Source organism: Hylaeus volcanicus, chromosome 2 (genome assembly GCF_026283585.1).
Source record: "Hylaeus volcanicus isolate JK05 chromosome 2, UHH_iyHylVolc1.0_haploid, whole genome shotgun sequence".
Classification (NCBI taxonomy): domain Eukaryota; kingdom Metazoa; phylum Arthropoda; class Insecta; order Hymenoptera; family Colletidae; genus Hylaeus; species Hylaeus volcanicus.
Window position 1 is genome coordinate 19,165,223 of NC_071977.1, and position 22,024 is coordinate 19,187,246.

The following is a 22,024-nucleotide window of genomic DNA, read 5'->3' on the forward strand; positions in this document are numbered from 1 at the left end:
TGAGTGTTATACCATGAAAAGCGTTCACCACCGATTCAAGACTGGTATACATAATAAGTAGTGTTGCGTATTGCGCATTCTAGATTTAACGGACCATCTCGACCCTCAACGACTTCTCAGGTAAGACGACTCAGTGCTTACTTGAGAGTCATAAAAGAGGGTACATTCGGAACTTTCGGGCCACGGGGCGTCCTGACCATGCGGCGGCCAACTGTAGAGTTGTCAAGCATTTGCCGACCAAATGTTTTCCTACACTTTGACCATTTATTGCCTTATTTCGCGGCAGCACGCGCCGAACCGAACGCAAATCTTTTACTTAGATTTACAGCATTTGTGCGCCTTGCACATTTGGTGCCCTTGAGAAAATCGACTTCATGGGCAGAATGAAGCAAGGGCGTTGCAACTTTCTTCTCTTTAGAAGGACTTCCGTGATTGGCAACACCAAAGACCTCCTACCAAAACAGGATCCTATGGGTGTGTTTTGGGAAATAGCGAAAGGAAAGGGAAGTCCACCCTCTCGCTAAGGAGGTTCCTGAGGTCGATCACGGAAGTCAGTATCTCACACGCTCTTCTATGAGTATCTTCAAAACCCTCACAAATAATCTAACGAGTCGTTCCAAGTCTTCGACGTACTACTCATAGTAACGGGCCTTACAACCCCGCGGATTCGCGTATTTGAATCGCGTTGTAAACGAAACAAGTAGCTTATACCTTTCGTCGCAACTTAAAGAGCGCCCAAATAAATGTTCATCTGTATTGAACAAAAATAGTAAGAGTAACAGAAAAATCTCAAACAGGAAGTTTTAAATTCGATATTAGTCATTATCTTGTAATAAAGAGGGGAACCACATAAGGAGGTCAAGTATTATGTGGCTCAAATTGCAAAATGTACTTGGCAAACATATTTAAAATATTCTCAAAGTGTACAAAAATTAAGCAAATTTTTCGTTATTAAATAAAATATATTTGGCCTCCTAATGTGATTTTCTTTCTTAAGGCACCTCCCAGCGTTGTCCATGCTCGTAAGCTGCTCTATGTTATCATTTGGTTGCGCCATTCCGATATTTAGTTGCAGAGCTAATGTTCTACAGTTTGCCAGGCACAGTGCGTAATGTTCAAGCGTACTCAAGAAGAAACGTGATCCATTCGCGTGGTGGAACGCTCTGGGGGGACACCTAAAGCTAGTTTGCGAAGCAGTGTTGTGTCATACAAATTGCGAAGCGGTCTCTACCTGAGCGATTACCTCGTCAGTAGTCTTATAAGGCGTCTGGTCATCATAATAGCCAGCGTCGGCCAGCTTCTGGTGAGTAAGCTCCGCGTAATACGCCGCTGAGCTGCATATCGCCTGCAATGCAAATGGAAAACTTGGAGAAACTGTTCAAAACTCGATATGGTTAGTGGATCGAGAAAGGGTACGTCTGAAAACGGAGTATGCTTTGATGTAACGGGGTTTGGAAGGAGCATTTCGCTGAAGTGATTATATTAATTCTAATCTGTACACGTGGAGTAAAGGTAGGGGTAGCTTTAAATCAGATTATTATGTACAAGATTTAGTAAATTTATATATGTCACAATATGTAATTTCATAATTTTATAATTGATATTAGATTCAATGATTTTATGATTTATTTAAATACGAAATTTAATCATTTTTTAAATTACTATATGCTAGATTTGATAATTTTATATACTACCAAGTACTGAGTTTCAGCATTTCATAATTGTTAAAACTGGTCAAAGTTGGAACTTTTTATTTATAACTTGAGGAATTTTTGAATTATTTATATATGAACCAACGAAGAAATAATAAATAGAAGAACATGAAATTAATTGAAATTTTACTATATCTATTATATACAGAATCGTAGTACTCACATCGATGACTTTCAGGACCAAGTTGTAAGATCCAGGAATATCTGGCCAGGCCAACTTTTTCCAGAACTCTTTGATCTGGAAGCATTTATTAGAGTTAGAAAAATGTGCTGTTCATCCTTTTGATAAACTTAACTTAATTTCAATGAAGTAGTGTCAATGAACACTACAATATATATTTAAAAACAATATTGACTGTCATTTCAGATCTATGTATTTGATGACTATTAAAATTTCATTAATAAACAAAGTATGAATTGTATTTTACGTATATACAAATTTACACTTCATGTAAAAAAGATATAAAAATATTTGAACTATTTACCATGTGACATACATATGTATTATCCGAAAATGTTTAACTATCGTCGTACGTATCCATTTATGTAAACATACTATATCATATTTCAATAGTCAGACGTTTTAGAATAACACCTACGTCACAGAGTAAATTATTTCAAATATTTGTTGACTCTCCTTACATGGACTCTGGTTTCTTTCTATAATTAATATTGAATTTATTATCTGTCTATTATAGAAATTACTTTTATCTAACAATCTGTTAGGAGTGCTGCTGTAAGAATTGAACAATTTTGTAACAATTTTTTACTTGTAAAATGCATCGAATGTATGGTTTATTCCACTGAACTAGGTTTAAATATCTTTTGTCGATGTACCTGATATAAGCAAGCAGTGACATCAATGGCGGACGTGCAGTGCTTCACTATGTATTCACCAGTGCAGATTCGATCAAGATCAGCCGATTTTCTGACACGCTGGATCGCTTTTAGCTTGGCGAGATCCAACCACTTGTCGACAGCCGGTCTGAACCACTCGTAATACGAGCAAATCCCCAAAGTTTTATGGTCGGACGGTGGCAGGTTCTCCTTCATACTGAAATTGATGCTTCCCCCTCAGTCGGAATAATTATCATACTTTGATAATCTATTTTATTTCTAAGTTCTTCGAGTCTCAAAGCGTATAATTAGTGAAATTTTCATGAATTTTCATAAGCCATCTTCTTCGTGATATTTTTAGTTTCAAGAAGCAATCGAATTTATTTACAAAAAGCATTTGAGATGAAATAAAAATGAATTGCGAGATTCACAAATAAAAAGACTAATCGAAGCTTCTAATTGTACGATATTGATCGTATAAATATTTTCTAATTTTTTTCTATTACATAAAAGAAGTATTTTCAAGAGGGCTCTCTTTGCGACCCAAAGAAAATAACATTAAATGTCCAAATTACGAGGCTACTTAACATAAATAATTTGTATTCATTTTTCATTTTCTCGAATATTTTATTATGTTACTTTTACGTTAGATGATACTTTGGTAAGAATATTACTGATAATTACGTTACGAAATCTTGAAGAGCCAGGTAGAGCTCGAACATCGGTGTTCCTATCTCCGCCCCCGGTGGTAGCACATATTCGTCCGCATTTTGACCATGAAGCTGAAGACAGGCGGTGGTGACCCTTGCCCCAAGCTCAGTTTGCATCTATCGAACACATTTCTTCAGATTAAATTGCCAAACACGATCGACAGTGCGGCAGTTCTACCAATGCTTTGAAAAGTCGTTTCACATTTCCACCACTTTTTCACTTCTCGCAAGTTTTAGTACTACGGGATTGTTGTAAATACTAATACTGAGCAGGAATCTCTTTTACTTACAATTACTGCAAATACTAATACTGAGCAGGAGTAATTGTCTACTTATAATTGTTGCAAATATTGATACAAGTCAGGAACATGTGATGAAGAACTAGAGTCGATTTGAACGAAACTGTTCAAATTTCTAGAGCAGTCATACGTAAAGGATATGTATACTTCTGTGGAGCTAAACAAATTTAAGTTTAAGGGTTGAATGTATTTTCGAATATTATTTTACGGGGTATTGAATGGGTTGGAATGTTTTGTAACTTCTTCAAGGGTATTGATATACGTCTAAGGATTGATCTTAGACAAATGTCTCATTTAAAAAAATAGAATCAACAGCTTTTATAGTAAAATTGTATACATTAATGAATTTCGAATAGAAAAGAATTGATCTAATCGCATTGTAAAATGACTATTCTCTGAAATATTCAGTTATTAAAGTTTGACCTATTCTACAAGAAAGATTATTAAAAGGATCAAAGATTTTATAATATTTCTTAAAAGATTAAGGCTTTAAAACAATTATTTATATACTTAAATGTATTTTGTATTTTTAATCCCTCGGTTGAATTGAATGTTTTTCACCCTCACGTTGAAGGGTGGCTTTAATATTTTTGCACGTTCTAGAATGTTACTGCTTCATTAAAAAGTTATTCTCGCCATTTAAGCTTGCTTTCATAACTAGAAATGATGTTTCATATTTTTGGCTGCTCTACAAAACTTGAAAAATTTCAATGTCGCTTATTTCACAAATTTTCCTTGAGTTCTATTTTCAAGTTAGGCATACAAATATGTAAAGTTTTAAGTTGAAATGAAACTCTAGTACAAAGATCAAAGTATAACGAGAACTAATATTAAAATTATGGGAAAGGGACTCGTAATTTTCGTCAATATTAAGTGGATTCCTCATTAATCAATTTATTTTCAAAATAACTTGATAAACTCTTCTTAGTCTATTAACTATTCATTAATTAAGATATGCTACGGTGACTAGGACACCTTTTGTAAAACAGATTTCTAAAGCGTTATCACGCGTTTCCAGGAAACGCGCATCAACGCCGCGCAAGATGATAAACGCAATTCCATCGCGAAATTCGCATGGAACTCTGTGAAGCTGCTCGCGCGTCAAACGAATTACCGTGAGATGGTAAAACGGTGAACGAGGAATACAATAGACGCTTTGCGGGTTTCGAAACGGCGCACAGCGAGCTAGAATTCATTCGAAATTTCTTTTATATTTTTTATATAAAGAAATATTTTCTTCTTTTTTTTATGTACACTATCACGGTTTTAGTATGTTCTTGAATTACATTTCAAAAATATATCCAGAAAATTTCAAGTTGATCCGACTAAAAATGATGGAGTTACACGTCAATGTCAAATATGGTCATGTGTATATATGTATGTGTGTACGTCATAAAATAATTAACTATAAATTTGGAACAAATAGTAACAATTTCTATTTTCTAAAAACCACGACATTTGTAGAGATAAATAGAATAATAACCGTGGTTGAGATATCTGAATTGGTTAATTAATCATTGTGACAGATTACATTAGAGGAAGATGAAAATAATCATACATTATTTTCATGACAAGAAATTGCATATTAAATATTTTTGAAGATATAGTTCCAACAAAAAGGAAACACTTTTGACGCTCTAGGGAAGAATTCAGACGCCCTAAGTGCTGTTTGCATGAAAACTTGCTCAAAAGTGGTGGACACCTAATAGAGAAAAGTTAATTAGGGATTATAGAGAAACGTTCAAGCGGCGGTGGGTGTTATCGCGTTGCTATGAGGATTGTTATAGATTTTTTCTAAAGTAAACATTACATATAATAAGTAAAAGAATTTCTACTTCAACTATCTATTTCAGATTTCGAATAACTCTTTGAATACGTTTTTTACAGTTATTTCGATAATAAATTTGTACCACTTTAAGCACTTCTAATTTTACTTGCAATTAACTTTACTATTGTAAGTAATATTATATAGATATTACGAAACGATATATATCGAATAAGCCATACAATATTATGTAATTTACCAATTATTTACAAAATTCATTAAAATCCCTGTAGCAACACAATAAACTGTCGAAAGTGCAGAAGAAAGATCAATCGGCACCCTTGATCTCCTGTGTAGATCCTGCATAAAGTAATTTGGATAGATTAAATACAATTTTGTCCAATATCTAATTTCATCATTACAAATTCAATTTTCTAAGCTAAGATGGTATTTTGCATGGGAGATAAAGAGTGACGATGAAATTGTTCTCCAGTATTGCTGTATTTGTAGGTAGTTCAACTCATTTACGTGGACGAGTGCATAACGACGACTGATGCGTCACTTGCCGTACAGCCGAGCGCATGCAGAGATTGAATGTATTTTCCATGCAACTACCAAATTACGTGCAAAACTCGTGCAAAACGTGTGACGTTTAGCGTACACCTGTTGGAAACTAGGGATGGACATAATCTTAAGGGATAAATTGTTTAAATAAGAAATCGAATGAAGGAATTATATTTTTTCTTCATTCGTTATTCGAAGAGTTCGAATAATCACAGATATCTTTGTTTAACGAGTATTAGGTAATTGTAACCATTCGAATTAAATTTATTTGGTGAATAACAAATAAAAATATTCATTTGACCGAATAAAAGTATCTCGAATTAGCTTTTATTTTGAATAGATATTCTAATCTGACATTTGTCGAGTACATTCGCTTCGAATAAATATAATGATACATTATTTGAATGAAGATAAAAGAGGTAATTTTTGTTCGATAGATGATAAATGAAACTTTGTTATCTTTCGTTCGAAACTTGAAATTTTTGTTTAGATAAAGATTAAATAAAGATTGTCCATCTCTATTGGAAACATGAAGCTGTTAAAGTAAATTCAACATCATGCTTCGTATTGTGGCCCCTTAATATATCCAAGGTCCGCAGAAATAGATTTCATGAAAAATTACTCGTCGATTTAATTGTCAATTTATCAAAAAACACCACACTTTCAATCATTCTATTGCTAGTACCCTTCAGAATTTAATGCATAATACTAATCTTTTGAGAATATACAAAATATGTAAACAAATAATTTTTATAGAGAAAAGTATTTTTTTATTAGTGTATAATTGTTCATACATTTTCCTCCTACTTGAAATATTTCCAAAGTTAAAACAAATTAAGTAAATTTGTCTTTGTATAAGAAAGTCACGAATTACACTTAATATTTAGCTCCTTATCGCGGTGTCCTCTCTTAAACCATATTCCTATTTTATTCCTAATCATATTATTATATTTCTCAAGTCCGAAACTTATTTTTACAAAAATAATTTCTCATCAAATCGTATCCTTCGCGAACGTTACCTTCGCGTGCAACGAAATTACATACAGCAACATGCGTGTGCCTACTTACACGTTTCGTCCTCAACATGTTAATACTTATTCATAGTTCTAACCGAGTGGTAAAGACTACATCGCAACTCCCTAAAATTCAAGCGTCGTCCACTAAACAGGGACTAATTCTACCACGTAAGCAACTGTGTCCTGGCGAGATAAGTTTTCGTGGGATTACCCTTTTAGATCTCTACAACTCCAGGGCGTCCTAAAATTCCTCGCTACAAAACTCGAGAGGAAACGATATTTACAAGTAACTCTTGGTGTAGAACAGCGTTTCCCAAACTTATGTTCAGCGAAACATTAGTTACTGTGCGACGTGGTCAGGTGTTTCGTGAAAATCGTGATTGATTATTACAAAAATAAAAAATGGGTGAAATTTGGTGTATTTCTGAAATGCACTATTTTTTTTTAAATTGTTTATAGATGCATTGATCATTTACATTGGGCCCAGGGAAGTCACTCAAAATGATTGATTATCTATTATAGTTTTAGGAAGAGATTAATTTATGTATATGAAATGATACAAACTCTAGAATTTATTGTATCATGATTCTTGCTATTATTTTTATTCGCTTATGATTATTGTGGCATGGATTAATAATAAGTCTGCATATCTACACAGAAGTAGCAATATGAATTGTAAATTAAACATTTTTATTTTGCACTCTTAGTGAAGTTACTATTTATTTATGTTTAGATTCTCTAAACAAAGAGTACACAAAGAGTTTAGTGTAAATTAATGTATTTAAAAGGTTGCCACCCTTTGTACCAAAAGTATGATTGAAAGCAAAAAGGATTTATAATATGATATTATTATGATAATATTTTTATGTAAACTGTATAGTTAATTAATAAATGCTATTATCGCAGACGTAAAGTGTTTCACGACTAAAGAAGTTTGGAAAACACTGGTGTAGTACGTTTCGAAGCTACCAGCTAATCAACAGCCCTCCATTTTATTTGCGCCCAATGGAAAAATGTAAGCTCCGATAAAACAATTGTGTTTTTTTTTTGTTTTCAATCGTTTCGATTCGATTATACTTGTTCATCGAAAAGGAACGTACGCAAATAAAAGCAAGGGACGTCTCGATACGACAATTCAGTTATCACATATATAAGGAGATCGAAGAAGAAAGAAGATAGAGAGAAAAAAGGGGGCTTAACATTTCGTGGTGGCGATGAAAAAGTACCTCGGAAGTGTTCTCCATGTGTTTCGCCACGTGTTCCGCCAGCTATGAACAAACATCTCGTGTACAGTAAGATCGCGATGACCTGACGGACATTTCAAACTCGTCGTCCGATTTCCATTCGACCTGGCCTTCAGGTCACTGCGATTTGTTTATTTATAGGGTGTCCCTGGTCAATCAGTCAATTTGGTGCTGGTGCAAAGAACACTCAATGCTTTCGATTACTGAAACCTTCAAACACTAGGATCGTTATTAGTTGGACATCTTTTTTTCAGTTAAACATTTTTAAATATTTTTATTTGCATTAACAAAGAGGCTTGTAAGCGTTAGAGAAGAACCAATGTTTCTCAGTTTTAATTAAAGTTCAGGTATAATAAACTTTTCAGCCAGATTTATTAATTATGGATCTTACACTATCGTAAGGATATATTTAATTATCGGTCCTATAAAAAATGTGTACAATCAATTTCATTTTATTTTTATATTAATTGTTGTATGATGATACGGGTGTACTTGAAAATATTGAATAGAATGTTTCGGAATTATTAAATGAAGTGTTTCACATTGCATAGAAATGATTAATTCATTATGGACTGAAAACATTTAATGCATTATATTGAACGAACAACATAATTAATGTATCCTAGCAATAACACATTAATTATGTAATAAAATAGTAATTAATTCAATGAAATTACTAGAAACCATTATAATACCATTCACTATACTCGTGTCTATATCTAACTTTCCCAATATCAATTTAATATTAATTATTTTAATTTACACTTCTCTAAAGGTGACCCAAATCCAAAAATTAAAATGTAACCAACAAGCATTGCTCCTTACTTTCGCTTAAAAGTCTCGAATAATACTAACAGACGTGAAACCCTGTCCCGATGAAAAGTATTCAAACGGAACACCCTATACATAAAGAGTAATATGTCTTGTATTTATTTCGATGCAAGGACGTCGACCGAATTCGCAGATGACGAGAGAAATTAATTATATAAACACGTAAAACATTTAAAATTCTCTAAAATACAATTATAAATTCCATTTAGATCCGATTATCAACTACATATTTTGTACATTTTTTATGTATAATTTTAACAACAATTAAGCCTACTGTTTATAAAACTTTGGAATGCAGTTTTTCCTTATGAATTCTATTTTTTCTTCTTACATGAAAAAACACGATCGACGTCTTGAATAAAGCATATAAGCCAAACATAGCACATACAGCTTCACAAAACAGTGAATAAAATATAGTCATGTGTTATATGATTGTGTGCTTTGATTTTGCATCGTCGCGAGCTATAAAGTGAACATTTTTAATCTCTCGTTTATCTTTCGTATGTCGGAACGATTACTGTTTCGTGTGAATTGCTTACCAGCTTATCCAGCTGTTTGTACACCGCCGAGAAATATGGCACCCCGTTTGTACTGAAACACAATATTTCATCTATCGTTTGTAAACAAACAAAATGTTTCGTCGCATTGCCGCTTATTCAAGAAATTTACTGCAAGTAATAGCGACGAACTTATTCATCATGACGCAATCGAAGATTTTGTAATACATTCAATTTCGTCTACTTCTGTTTTTAAGCTCTTACTTCTAAGAGTTAAATAAATAATAGAAGAGGAAAACTATTTCAACTATCCAAGAAACATAACTACAGATTTGTCAGTGGATAGCGCAACTTTCGCGTAAATAACACAATTGTAGAAACTGTGTGAACACATTATGTTACTAAACCAAATTTCATACAGCAATTTCCAAACTATAGAGCACTCACTTTTCAAAGAGACTGTTATAGTAAGTCAGCCCCTGTTCCAAGTCTACTAGTAACGCCGTTACCAAGTTCGTGAAGTCCTGAAGGACTTTATCTGCATCCTGATCAGGCTCCTTATCGTAACACATTGTTTGCTGCCTCGTGTCTTGGTACCTGAAACAAATGAGAATAGTTGGTGGAGTCTCGTACCTCCGTAACCGTAATCGAAAGAAATCAAATTGAATGCACCACCAACCAGTCGAGAGTTCCGTTTCTTAAGGCAGTTATAATTTCTCCGCGAATTTCCTTGTTGAAAGGACAACAAGTTCGGAAGGCTTTCATGTTCGACAGTAGCCCTAAACATCTGGAACAGATAAATGTTAATTGTAATTAGAAATATCTATCGCACTTATTTTTACCTGCTAGCTTTCTATGATTTTGTTATGCGTGATGCACTCACTTGAGAAGGTAGTCCAGCTTAGCGATCGATGGTCGATGCAATGGTGGAAAGAGCAGACGATGTTGTCGAACTTTCTTCAACGTGATTTCGAGAAATTCATTAAAGGAATCGGTGAGGCATTGCTCCTCATCACGGGAAAGCGTATCCGTGGTCCATAAATTGTCTAATTCCTGCAAACCAAGTATGATTGAAAGTTTTAATATAATAAAGAATAATCGATACAACATGTACCAACGTTGGACAGATTTTGTCATTACTTTATAATAATAAGTAACAATTGTCAGATTAATTAGTAAATAGTTGGTTTTCTGAATAATTTTAATATTTTTATTTGTATAATAATATGACGTTTCTGTCAACATAACTATGCCATTGAATCTGATGGAGATCAAAAGTATTTATATATTTATAAGTAATTAGTTCTCAAAACAATGATAATATTTTTATTAATTCATGAAAATGATTCTTCCTGTTAATAATATTTTTGTCCTCTTCGGGTTTTACTATCCAAGATATTTATTGCGTTAATACAATTACTTAAATTGCTCAGAAAATTAATTAGTAACCGATTCAATTTAAAAGTATTACATACGTGATCAGAAACGGAGCAAGAAGAACAATTAACTTTCATGATTGATATATAGAATGATAGAGACCTGAAGAAGACGATGAAGAATCCTTGGATCGCAGGATGGTTGCCGTGACGTCGCTACCCATCTGACTAGTGCTTGCTGCAATTCCGTGACATCACCTTGGACGGCGTGTTGATGAAGAATGGTTAGTGCCGTTTGTGGCAATTCCCCCGTGAAGTCTGCCTAAACGGTGCAACATGAAATATGTATTTGAAATGGAGAACATCAGTCATTGATGAATTTGCTCTCTACTGTATCACTTCATACACTTCATAACATATTGACTTTAGACTCTACAGTAATTAATTATGTTAGAATGATACTTATTAGAAATATAATTTAACCAGTTAAGAAACTTAATATGTTTATCTCAAATTTAGAAAATTTGGAGTTAACATAATTTGCCTCTAAAGTATAGATGCTTTGTAATTCACAATGAAAACAAAAGACTTTAGAATTTTTATTTTTCGATAAAACACAAATAGTACACACATTGATGTAATATATTCATATATATTTTTATTAATATATTCATCACAACTATATTGACAATATGTATTTTATTATGAAAAACCAAAACTCTACAGCCTTATTTGGAAAACCGCCTTATTTATTTTGTGGATAATGTGGCGGATTAACTGCGAGTCGGGTAAGGTCTGCCCTTGCTGAGATCCTGTACAGAACTCATCTTACGAATTGGCCATTCGTTCTCCCAAGCATACCCACGAAAACCTTTCTCACTTCAATTCACACATCTCTTTCACTCTGTTTAAACAAATGCATTCACCCTTAGTAACATTCGAACCAACCGAAGAAACATTCTCACATTCTCATAAGCGTCAGCTCATCGTCGCCACAATTTCTTGTCATATACAACCCCTTTTTCATTGTCAATTCTTATTAAAAAGAAAATCAGTATTGAAAATTTTGTTACCAATTTCTGGTATATTCAGAAGCATTATATTACACAGAAAAAATATATTGTTTCCCTTTGGTAACACGTACCCCTTGCTTAGTCATCTCATGGTTTAGAAAGATGGTGTAAAGTCTTTCTTGTTGCGTCAACTCCCCCCAATTGTCTTCTTCTGACGTTCCCCTGTCTTCTCTCGTAGATAGCCACAGCTTTAATCTAATTCTCCCCTGAATAGTGCTTCGTTGGGTTCTGCCTTCCAATTTGTACCATTGATTTAACCCAGTGCTTGGAATGTCCTTTTAACAAATTAATTTTAGTTAGTAATTAATATAAATTAAAATATTGGGAGAACTAATGCTCCAAGTGACAAGGTTTTTCTCTGTTTACACTACTTTTCAGCAACCATAAATAGTTAGATTCGTAAATAGTAGCATTTCAAAGAATTACAAATAGTATTGCAATAGAAATACAAATATATTTTCACTCAACCATTCTCAGTGTTAATATTATTTAACTTATCAACTCTTTGAAATTTATAGGTAGTTTAAAAACTGTCCTATCCTTTGCTTACCTGTTTATGGATGGCGAGATAGTACAAGTCAATTGTTTTATAATACAAGAAAACGTGTTATTTGACGTTTCATACTAATCCTGAAGTTGAGTAACTCATGAGATTGTAATTCTGTGCAGCGAGAATTCTATTTTAAATGGAATAAGTATTTCGAGTAGTATTCCAAGAGTACAATTTATTCCTAACAAGCAACGCCCTCACGTTTCGCTACTATTCTAAAATGCAAACTAGATGCAGTGTCCTATCGTTTTAGCTTCGAGCGTAATCACCGCCATCAGGCATCAAATTGCGTCTAACCGTTATGGTATCGCACTCCAATCACGACTTAGCGCCACGATAGTCACGACACCAAAGTACCCCAATCGCGCTCGACGGAATTACCAAGAGCGTGAATCTTCGATGGCGTGCTGGCGTCGTGCAAATTGGCGAAATAAACGTCAGAAATGGTGAAATTACCTGAAGGGGTATATTCACGCAGCCTAGAAAGTCATCCTGGCCGCCGGATCTCGCGCTCTGCGCGATCTGCTTGAAGAATCGTCCGAGACCCTTCACGCCACGCACCTCGTTCAGCTTGCTAACCGCGTCGAATACGGAGGACTCGTCGTCGTGGTCCCTAAAACTATGTCTGTCAGGACAACGGAAATACTTCCGAGCGGTAGATGCACGTACGTGGACGCGAAATATAAATGGTAGACGGTACTTGATACCCTAACAAGTGAGCCTCTATCCGTTGGGGATCGGAGTTGGGCAGAATTTTAGTCGAATAACAGCTGGCTGGACTGTGGATGTTCGTAAGAGTTCGCGTTTCATATGCGAAGATGCATACATTATAGATACGTGTATCTAGAATGTGTATTATGTATACAATTGGATCAGTAATATGTGTTACGTATGCACTTGTACGCGGAGTATATGCAAATATGGAATATACAGTGGGTGTAGAAAGTATTCGTATAACGATCGATTTCCAAAAAAACTGTGTACAATTCTAATTTATTAACTTATTTTTTATAAACAATGACATTCTACATATTTTCGGAAATCTCTAGAATAGATAGATTACAAAAAAAAATAGCTATTTATGTAAGTTGCGAAATTAATGGTTCGTCATAAGAATCGTACAAATACTTATTGCTTCTATACTTGTACCCACTTTTCGCATTCTTTTTGTTAATTTCACAAATTATATTAACTAGTAAATGTTGTTTGGACTATATCTACCTAGAGACTTCCGAGAATGTGTTAAACATCATTGATTATAAAAAAAGAAGTTAAGAAACTACAATTTCACACAAAAGCTTTTTGAGAAATTGATCGGTGTACGAATACATTCTACACCCACTGTATGTGCAAAATATGTGCGTGATGTATGGTTAACGTCAAGTCGTTACATCGTAATTGTAACGAAGCTCATTGTCATTGGCATCGCCATAGTCCGTTATTATCACACGTACTTGCCCCATATATAATTAATTATTGTTACATCATCGCATCGTTATATTGTCATATCGTCGCAACGTTATGTTGGTACATCGTCATTGACAGTGTCACATCGTTATATCGTCGTATTATCAGATTGTCACATTGTCATTCTACTACATCATTATTATCGGTGTCATTCACGTATTGTTATATTGTTATATCATCATATTATCATATTATCATATTATCATATTGTCATATGTTCATATCGTTACGTTTGAAATATTGTCACATTATCATACTATCACATTGCCACATTGTAATTCTACGTCATCATTCTCGTATTATTATATTGTTAGATCGTCATATTGTCATGTGTTTATATTGTTACATTAAAATATTGTCACATTGTTATATTGGCAATGCCAATATCATATCGTTACCATCGTCATATTGCCAAATTATCATCAACACAAGCTTCCAAATCGCACAGACGTATTGCATATTTCAATACAATAAAATAATTCATAATATTCTCATACGTACACGAACGTTATTATAATTTTATATAAATTTTACACATTCTTGACACATTATCTACATTTCCTGTGCATAAATGCCATGCATATTGCAGACCGTACATGCACAAGCATCCGCAGTCCATAAACGAGAAACCAAAATCCTGTGTAGTGGTCGTACAATCGATTCAACAGTTATTCGGATAAGCTTTGAACGTTTGAACGTACAATCCAGATTGCTATTTTCATCGAACAAATAACGCACCGAAACTTGTTCGTCTTCTATTCGTTATTCATGTTTCATTACGTGGACAAGAATTTTGCCCATTTCCGATAGTACACGTATTAAAAATGAAAAAAAGAATCTCTCACTGGTATCGGTATTTCATCCCCTATCCGTAATAATTATTCTAATGATCTACCACAAAAAATAACAAAAAAAATTACAAAAACCTCATTTACATCCTAATCACCCTGTCTCACCCCCTCAAACGCGAACACAAACCCTTTTAACTGCCGTGCCCAATCAATTCCTGCAGCCCGTCCGTGATAACTTGTTTCCATAGCCCGTTTAGGGTATCGATTTTAAACGGCATTACTCACCATATGTCCAGGTGCAGGATGTCCGTGTTGATGTCGTCGATGTCGCTGCAAAGGAGAACACGGAAACGTTAGCTCACGTCGTCTGCGCGACTTAATTCCACGTAACGCGACATAACGCGTTTCCGATTGCACATCAATTAGAAGGGAGACAAGTCACCCGGAACACTTGGTTGCTGCTTACAAACGAAACTTCTCGTTCCATCGCGGGCTCAGCGTGTGAGGCTTCACCGTGGTCGCGCGTATAAACTTTGCCGGAACCGCGCCGCTTAAGGACTCTCGGTGATCCCGTCTGCTCGTGTGCTCCTTGCGTTTGAACGATAGCCTGAAACTGATTTCGAGCAGCTACAATAACTTCCCCTCAGGGTCCTTCGACGTTCACTGTTTCCCCGTTGCGTTTGTCGGTTTGACACGGATTGCTACATAATTAACGGTAACTGAGGTTTTAGGTTGTTCCACGGTATCGGTTCGAGGGATATTTGAACTTTTTTTCTGGAGGTTTTTTAAATACCGAAATTCGTTATGACAATTTATGCAAGGTAGTGTAATTTGTACATGCTGTAAGGTTGGTTTTAGATACTTTTTTAAATTGTTTTGCAATTTTTTTAAGCGAAATTTGTTTTGTATTATGTTCTCAGGTATTATTGCCGTGTTATGTGAAAATTGTCACTTTGCATGTTGTGTGTTTAGTATTAATATAATTGTTTCAATAAAGGATATGTTTTAATTGGCGATCCAAACTGTTGTTTTAGGTATAATATTTTTATTATTAATATCATTTTTAAATGGGGCTTGTATTATAATTAAAATTTCACACTATCGTTCTACGAGAATTACAATTGAAGATATTACATTTCTGTTGTGAGTACAATGTTTTCAATGGGCAATGGGGTTTATACAACCCCACAGACATATTTTTATCAAATTCCTAATACGCGATAGGTGCCAGACCTAGGTACTTATGAAGTGATATTATAAAAGTCCGAAATAAACTACACCGTATACTAATTTCTTATTTTCATATCAATTAAAACTTGCCCAGATCTGATAGCTATCAACAAACTACTGAATATGTACTAGATTCCTCAACAGCAAATCACCACGAGTAACTCCATTAAAAAATGTCTTGAATCCCACAAATAAATTTTTATCGAATCCCTAATATGCAAAATATTTGGCCAAGACCAAAGTTTCCAAAAAATCCTGTCTTGGCAAAAACAGTGCTCACAGGCTCTCCAGCTGCTTCATGGCCAGCTTCTCCACGTTCGGCATGGCTGATGTCTAGACGGGGACCGGAAACGACGAAAACGTGACACGTGGTCGAACGTGTGGACGCACTCTCCGCGATTGTGGTAGCTCGCCTCGACGCCTCGCGACTGAATTAATCGCTTCACTGGCCCCGATGCCACGGGAAGACAATGCTCGCGAGAGGGAGGCAAGGAACAGGTGATTCTGAATGGAACGCGGCCTTATTCTGCCTTATTCTGACAGAACTTGCCGCATCCGGCAACTCCTCGCCCGCTATCGCGTCGCATTGTGAAAGTGTCAGTCGCGGCGAGGCACTGGAGAACGCGTCCCAGCCTCCAACTGCCATGATAGGAAGATTAATCGATCGCGGACGGTAGTCGTCTTCGATGACCATTAGCGAAATTTGTGCCGAAGTAGAATTTGGAGAGTGATTTCGTGAATGGAAAAGTGGTAGATTTGATAATATCGAGAATGTTCCACTTTGTTTTCATTATTCCTCGGGACAGTGAATGATGAATTGGACATCGCGATATGGAAAGTGATACATGTTTGGATTCGAAACAGTGATATTTTTGTTTGAGGGTGTTTTTAAATAACGAAGAGTGACCGGTCTTGGAGCTGGGTTTATTGACAGTGACAGAAGAGTTTTTTTTTATGCGGGAACGGTTTTAACGTCGATTTATTTGTATGCTTGGAATTAAACGTGCTTTAATTTGATGTAGCTTTTTTTTAATCATTCTGATTATTGGGTCTGAATTTTATCCAAGGATATTCCTACAATATTTCATCGTAATATCAAGTATACACATACATTTAATTTTTAAATTACTGTAAATATTTTAACATGGAAATAATTACTATTACTTTGAATAAACATTCATAATTAAATTGTTTTATGGTATGAGATGGTAACAGCATCGTGAGATTGATATACTGTTTCCTTTTTCTATTTGATTACTGTAGACGTAGTTTCAAATCAGAACATAATTTGTTTAAAGTCTGCGAATTATGTCCAAAAATATTCTCTCCTAGTATTAAGTATACAGTAATTTTATTTTTTAAGTTACTGTAAATATTGTAACATAGAGATGCTCACTATGATTTTGAATAAGTATTTATAATTAAATTGTTTTCTCATATAACATGGTAACAGTATCACGACATTGATAGACACTGATTACTTCCTTTATGTGATTACTATGGATACATTCTCTATTCAGAATATAGTAGTCGTCTATTTTAAACAGGCAACCATTGAATATAGGTTCGTGATTCTCCTTTATGTATGAGAATAAATAGAATTTAAATCGATTTAATTTACCATGGGAACTATTTGAACTACTTACACAAACTTCTCAAATGAAATATTTGTGAAAGGAATATATACACTCTTATGAAATATTTATTTGGTATATTTACATTAAAATATTTAGAATTAGTAATAATAATAATTCCCAAGACAAATCCTCAGGAATAAATTCAATTAAATATTAGAATTCTATTAACTTGCCGAAGACTACTTGATACTTAATTTTATTAATTAAAGATTCCATAGCGATGATCTCTAATGTTACCAAGAAAAAAGTGAGCCCTCAAAAATGTTATAGGAACACAGGTTTTTATTCAATTATCGCCAATACAGCTAACAGGGTAAAAAAGAGACATAGGGTTAAAGTTATCATTCACGTAGATTACTTCAGTTCGAGTAACGTTTTTTAATTAATCGTGAGGAATAATCGACTGTTTATTACATTTAGGTCAGTGTCACAAAATCTTTCGAATTTCGATTTAAAATCTTTTTGAAAATCCAAGTTGAAGACTTGGAAGGTTGTGTACTTTACTGTACCAAAACGACGATTAAACATATCTGTTTAAACCAGTGTTACAAATGATTAAATATAGAGGTACTGAATTAATTTCTATACTTAATATTAAGAATCGATACACCTCGAACAAAATCTTTACTATCGTAGATGACAGTTACAGAATATCTCTTTAAATCAACATCGTGAATTAAACTTTTCACATGTCTACGAATAAAAAGTTCAAGTATTAAACGACGAAAACTTTGAAGGCCTTTCTCCTTCGTGTCTAATATAAATATTAGAAACTGGAAAGTTTCAAGACTCGAAAGATTGGATTAGACACGTTTTATCGATTATCAATCAATCCAAACGGAAGCTCGGTTTCATCGACTTACCTATGATGCTTCCGTAGCTTCTCGTTGTGTGAATTTTCGGTTTCACCGCCCTCGGAGAGGGCCCGTGTTGCTTGTCTCGGCGACGCCGGAGGTGTATGGGGCGAATGCGCTGTTAAATTCGTTTGTGGACTCAATGGCGCACCTGTATTACCTGGTTGGATTCCCAGCATGCAATAAGGGTCGCTGAATCCTACGGAAAACATAAGCAGTCCCATTACAGATAACTCCTTATCTCGCGAAAGCGGAAGTAATTAGTATCGTAAATCGAGAAAGCTTCTGAGTCTAGACAGTAGAATCGCATTATTTGACTCTTGCCCTAAGATTTATGTTTTCGTTTTAGAACTATTATTGTTAGTTACGAAATACTACCAGTAGGATTCAAGTAATTTAACTTTTGGCTTATTATTTTTAGAGTAAACTGATTTTATCTATAAAAATGAAATTTAATATTTATTTCGACACTAAATTTCATTTTGTAATACTAGTTTCTTATAGATTAAATAAGTGAAGAATTAATATTAATTGTACACGAAAAATGGATTTTCTCAAAATTCTCGAATTATCATTTTTGTGTATATTATTCATTTATTGCTTGGATATAATTGCTTCTTGGAATTGCTTAATTGTTTTATCTGTATACTTTTTAAACACTATTATTAAATGTTTTTATTAAGATTTTATTGAATATAATGTTTATTATTAATATGTAATGTTTTATAGAATAAATTTATTTCACAGAATGACGAACAGTTCATGTAAATGACCGTAAACAATTCATGTCTATGGATTAGAGAAGCTTCTAAACCGTGCAAACAATAATTCAATTTTACTTAATGGATGCTGACCTTTATGTATTTGGTTTTGTAAGTGCATCTTGTTTGCTCCTATGTTTTATCCTCAATAAAATTAATGTTCATCAATTTGTAGAATAAATGTCGTAAAAACATAATAATAATAAATATTAAGCATATGAAGATTATACTCCAATATTGAAAGACCTGCGATACCAATGAAACCAATGAAATCCATTGAAACAGCTGCATCAAATGACATTAATAATAAAAGAGATTCGAATGCAATAAATGACTATTCGCTAATACATCCTCACAGAGCACTGCCATGCTACCTCGATGTTCGATATAATAATTAAAAAGTTCCTTATGGGAATGGGATATGAAGGATTCATTTGATTCGTGTAATACGATGCGCTCCCGTTTACCATCGGAAAAGGTTAAACAGAAATTAATGTCGCATTTATTTAATTCGACACGCGATTCGCAAAACGCCTGATAAATTGAAAGTTGGAACAGTGTTGAAAGCTGCGTCGCTTTTCATCGCGAATGCGTGACAGTATATGACATCGTCGACTCTGGCGGCGGGTTTATGTTTGTAATTCAATAGAAAATTCATCCGAGTTTCCCCCACAACGCGATAACAGAAACGGAATTCTCACCGTTTGCGTCTTTGGCCTCCAGTCCTTCCGCCTCGACGACCACGACGCTCAAGATAACAATGGGAGGCTGAAAAATGCAAGCGAAGTATCGTGAAAGTATCGTAAACACATAATGAAAATATTGTGGAAGTATCCACAAAGTATTATTTTAATCTGGTGATTTATCCGCATAATGGAAATTTGAACGATTTCATATAGAATTCTTCCAAAATTTCACGTGTGATCGCTGTTGTAGAGATGAAAATCTAATTCTGGTGTTGAAATGTAATCCGTTACAGGCACTCATTTAATCTCCTTTAACCCATTCACTGACAGACAAATTTAAAGCGTTTTAAACCGTTAAATGATTCGATATCACTAGATTGCGGGTGTTTATGCATTTATAGCAAATGGAGGTATGCGAAACGTATAGAAATGTGGACAAATGACACTTCTTCCATTTAACTTGTAATTCTTCTTCTGTGTCTGTGAATATATTAGTTTGTATAAACATCCACAGTCCAGTCATTACGATCTAATTAAATTCGATAACAAATTTTAGAAAGTTTCAAACAATCTCTTACGATCAGTAAGCTAAGAAATTAAATCATAAAATATTTTAGATAAATTTGCTTCGAATATACATTTTATTTATCATCCTTGGTATTTGACAATTCTCGACACTTGTGTTTTAGATACTAAATTTATAACTTTTGTTTAGTCTCACACATTTCTTTAAACATCTACTCTACCATTCTTCATATGTATAATAGTTATGTATAATAGACTGAACTAGTGTCTCGTGATTCATTAAAAAAATTAATTTTTCTCACAACGATTTAAAATTTATTATGGTACCGATGATCACTCAAACACAAAGTCTAAAAATATTTTAAAACACCTAGATAAAGTTAATTTTGCTCGTGCTAGCCCGAGAGAAAATTGTCACAAAAAAATGAGATAAAATGTATATCTTAGTTCTATTTCAGCTGGATTGAAGACCATGGAAATCCATTAGATTGCCATAAACGCTGGAAGCTATTGGAAAAGACTTATGTAGAAACGTTGAGGGACGTTTCGTAGTGAACCCATGTGTCGTGGGAACGCAAAGGACAAATACCTTTTCCTCAGATGCGATACTCAGATATCGACGGTGTTGATCCTGCGGAACTCGAAAGGCTTCTTGCGCGTACCTATACAGATCTTCTTTGTAATGCGCGTATTGTCCAGTGCTGGCGCCCACCGTGTTGGCGATTGTGTAAAGGACTTCTATGTACAACTGCTCCAGCTAAAACATGACCACATTGAACGCGAATTTTAGTATGGAGCGCAATACCATTAGTAATAAACACGTAAATCGTATAAAATTGAAACAAGTAGCTTTTGGAAAATATTTCTTGAAGACTATTATATATAATTTTATTGAATAGAAATTTTGTATATAATTTTAATCGATGTTCTGTCAACTGAAAGTAGGTACAGTCAACTATAAATTGTTTTAAGTGACGATTGAAGCAATAGCTTGAATGTAAAAATATATTTGACATACTTATTGCAGTTGTTACGAACTATGTGTACAATTTTTTTATTGTAATTTCAGCATTTTTCAGCATTTTATATAATATCCTTCACTCGAGGGAACTCGTTCACGTCTTTTGAAATGAATTATGAAATGAAATATTTCCGGAGCTATGGCGCTGAAAACGAGATATACGCGATCATTTAAGATATTAATACGCAGCGAAGTTGTAAATTTCGTTGTTCGAGTGTAACACGTCCGTGTCGCTCCGATTTCCTTTGAAATTTTTTATTTGAACGGTTGGAGCCAAATGGCAGTACATTATTTGAAGAGCACACATTGAAACGAATTTGTCCATAACGGTGAAACTTGATTATTTTTAAATTGACTACTGGAAACCTAATATTAAGATATGGATTAATTCTCTCGTTCCTGCTTTATCTATATTTTATATTTGAACGTGTACGTAAATATCACATACATTCCGTGCAGTTCACTTTTTTGAAACTTGTAATTACTGGAAATAATCGGCAGATTTTAAGCAATTTTTAATTTCAAAATAAATTAAGCTACTACTGTTTTTTATTATTAGTCTACTGGAAATTTAACAA

At 34.2% G+C, this 22,024-nt stretch overlaps 1 protein-coding gene across 4 annotated transcripts in view; it reads right to left on the reverse strand.

The window, feature by feature from the left end:
* The window catches only part of LOC128884694 (BAI1-associated protein 3), a 188,311-nt gene that overhangs the window by 13,790 nt on the left and 152,497 nt on the right, over nt 1-22,024 (reverse strand). For 2 of the 4 annotated variants that reach the window (XM_054138256.1, XM_054138255.1), the window contains 17 exons: nt 21,015-21,182; nt 19,916-19,982; nt 18,463-18,652; nt 15,199-15,345; nt 15,018-15,062; nt 12,931-13,087; nt 11,996-12,199; nt 11,015-11,173; nt 10,359-10,528; nt 10,155-10,262; nt 9,923-10,072; nt 9,518-9,569; nt 8,130-8,171; nt 3,234-3,376; nt 2,550-2,766; nt 1,876-1,950; nt 1,232-1,345 (listed from right to left, as the gene is read on the reverse strand). In XM_054138256.1, the coding sequence (XP_053994231.1) occupies nt 1,232-1,345; nt 1,876-1,950; nt 2,550-2,766; nt 3,234-3,376; nt 8,130-8,171; nt 9,518-9,569; nt 9,923-10,072; nt 10,155-10,262; nt 10,359-10,528; nt 11,015-11,173; nt 11,996-12,199; nt 12,931-13,087; nt 15,018-15,062; nt 15,199-15,345; nt 18,463-18,652; nt 19,916-19,982; nt 21,015-21,182 (2,208 nt within the window). The remainder of the gene's footprint in view (nt 1-1,231; nt 1,346-1,875; nt 1,951-2,549; nt 2,767-3,233; nt 3,377-8,129; nt 8,172-9,517; nt 9,570-9,922; nt 10,073-10,154; nt 10,263-10,358; nt 10,529-11,014; nt 11,174-11,995; nt 12,200-12,930; nt 13,088-15,017; nt 15,063-15,198; nt 15,346-18,462; nt 18,653-19,915; nt 19,983-21,014; nt 21,183-22,024) is intronic. The other 2 variants (XM_054138257.1, XM_054138258.1) reach the window with 2 other exon arrangements.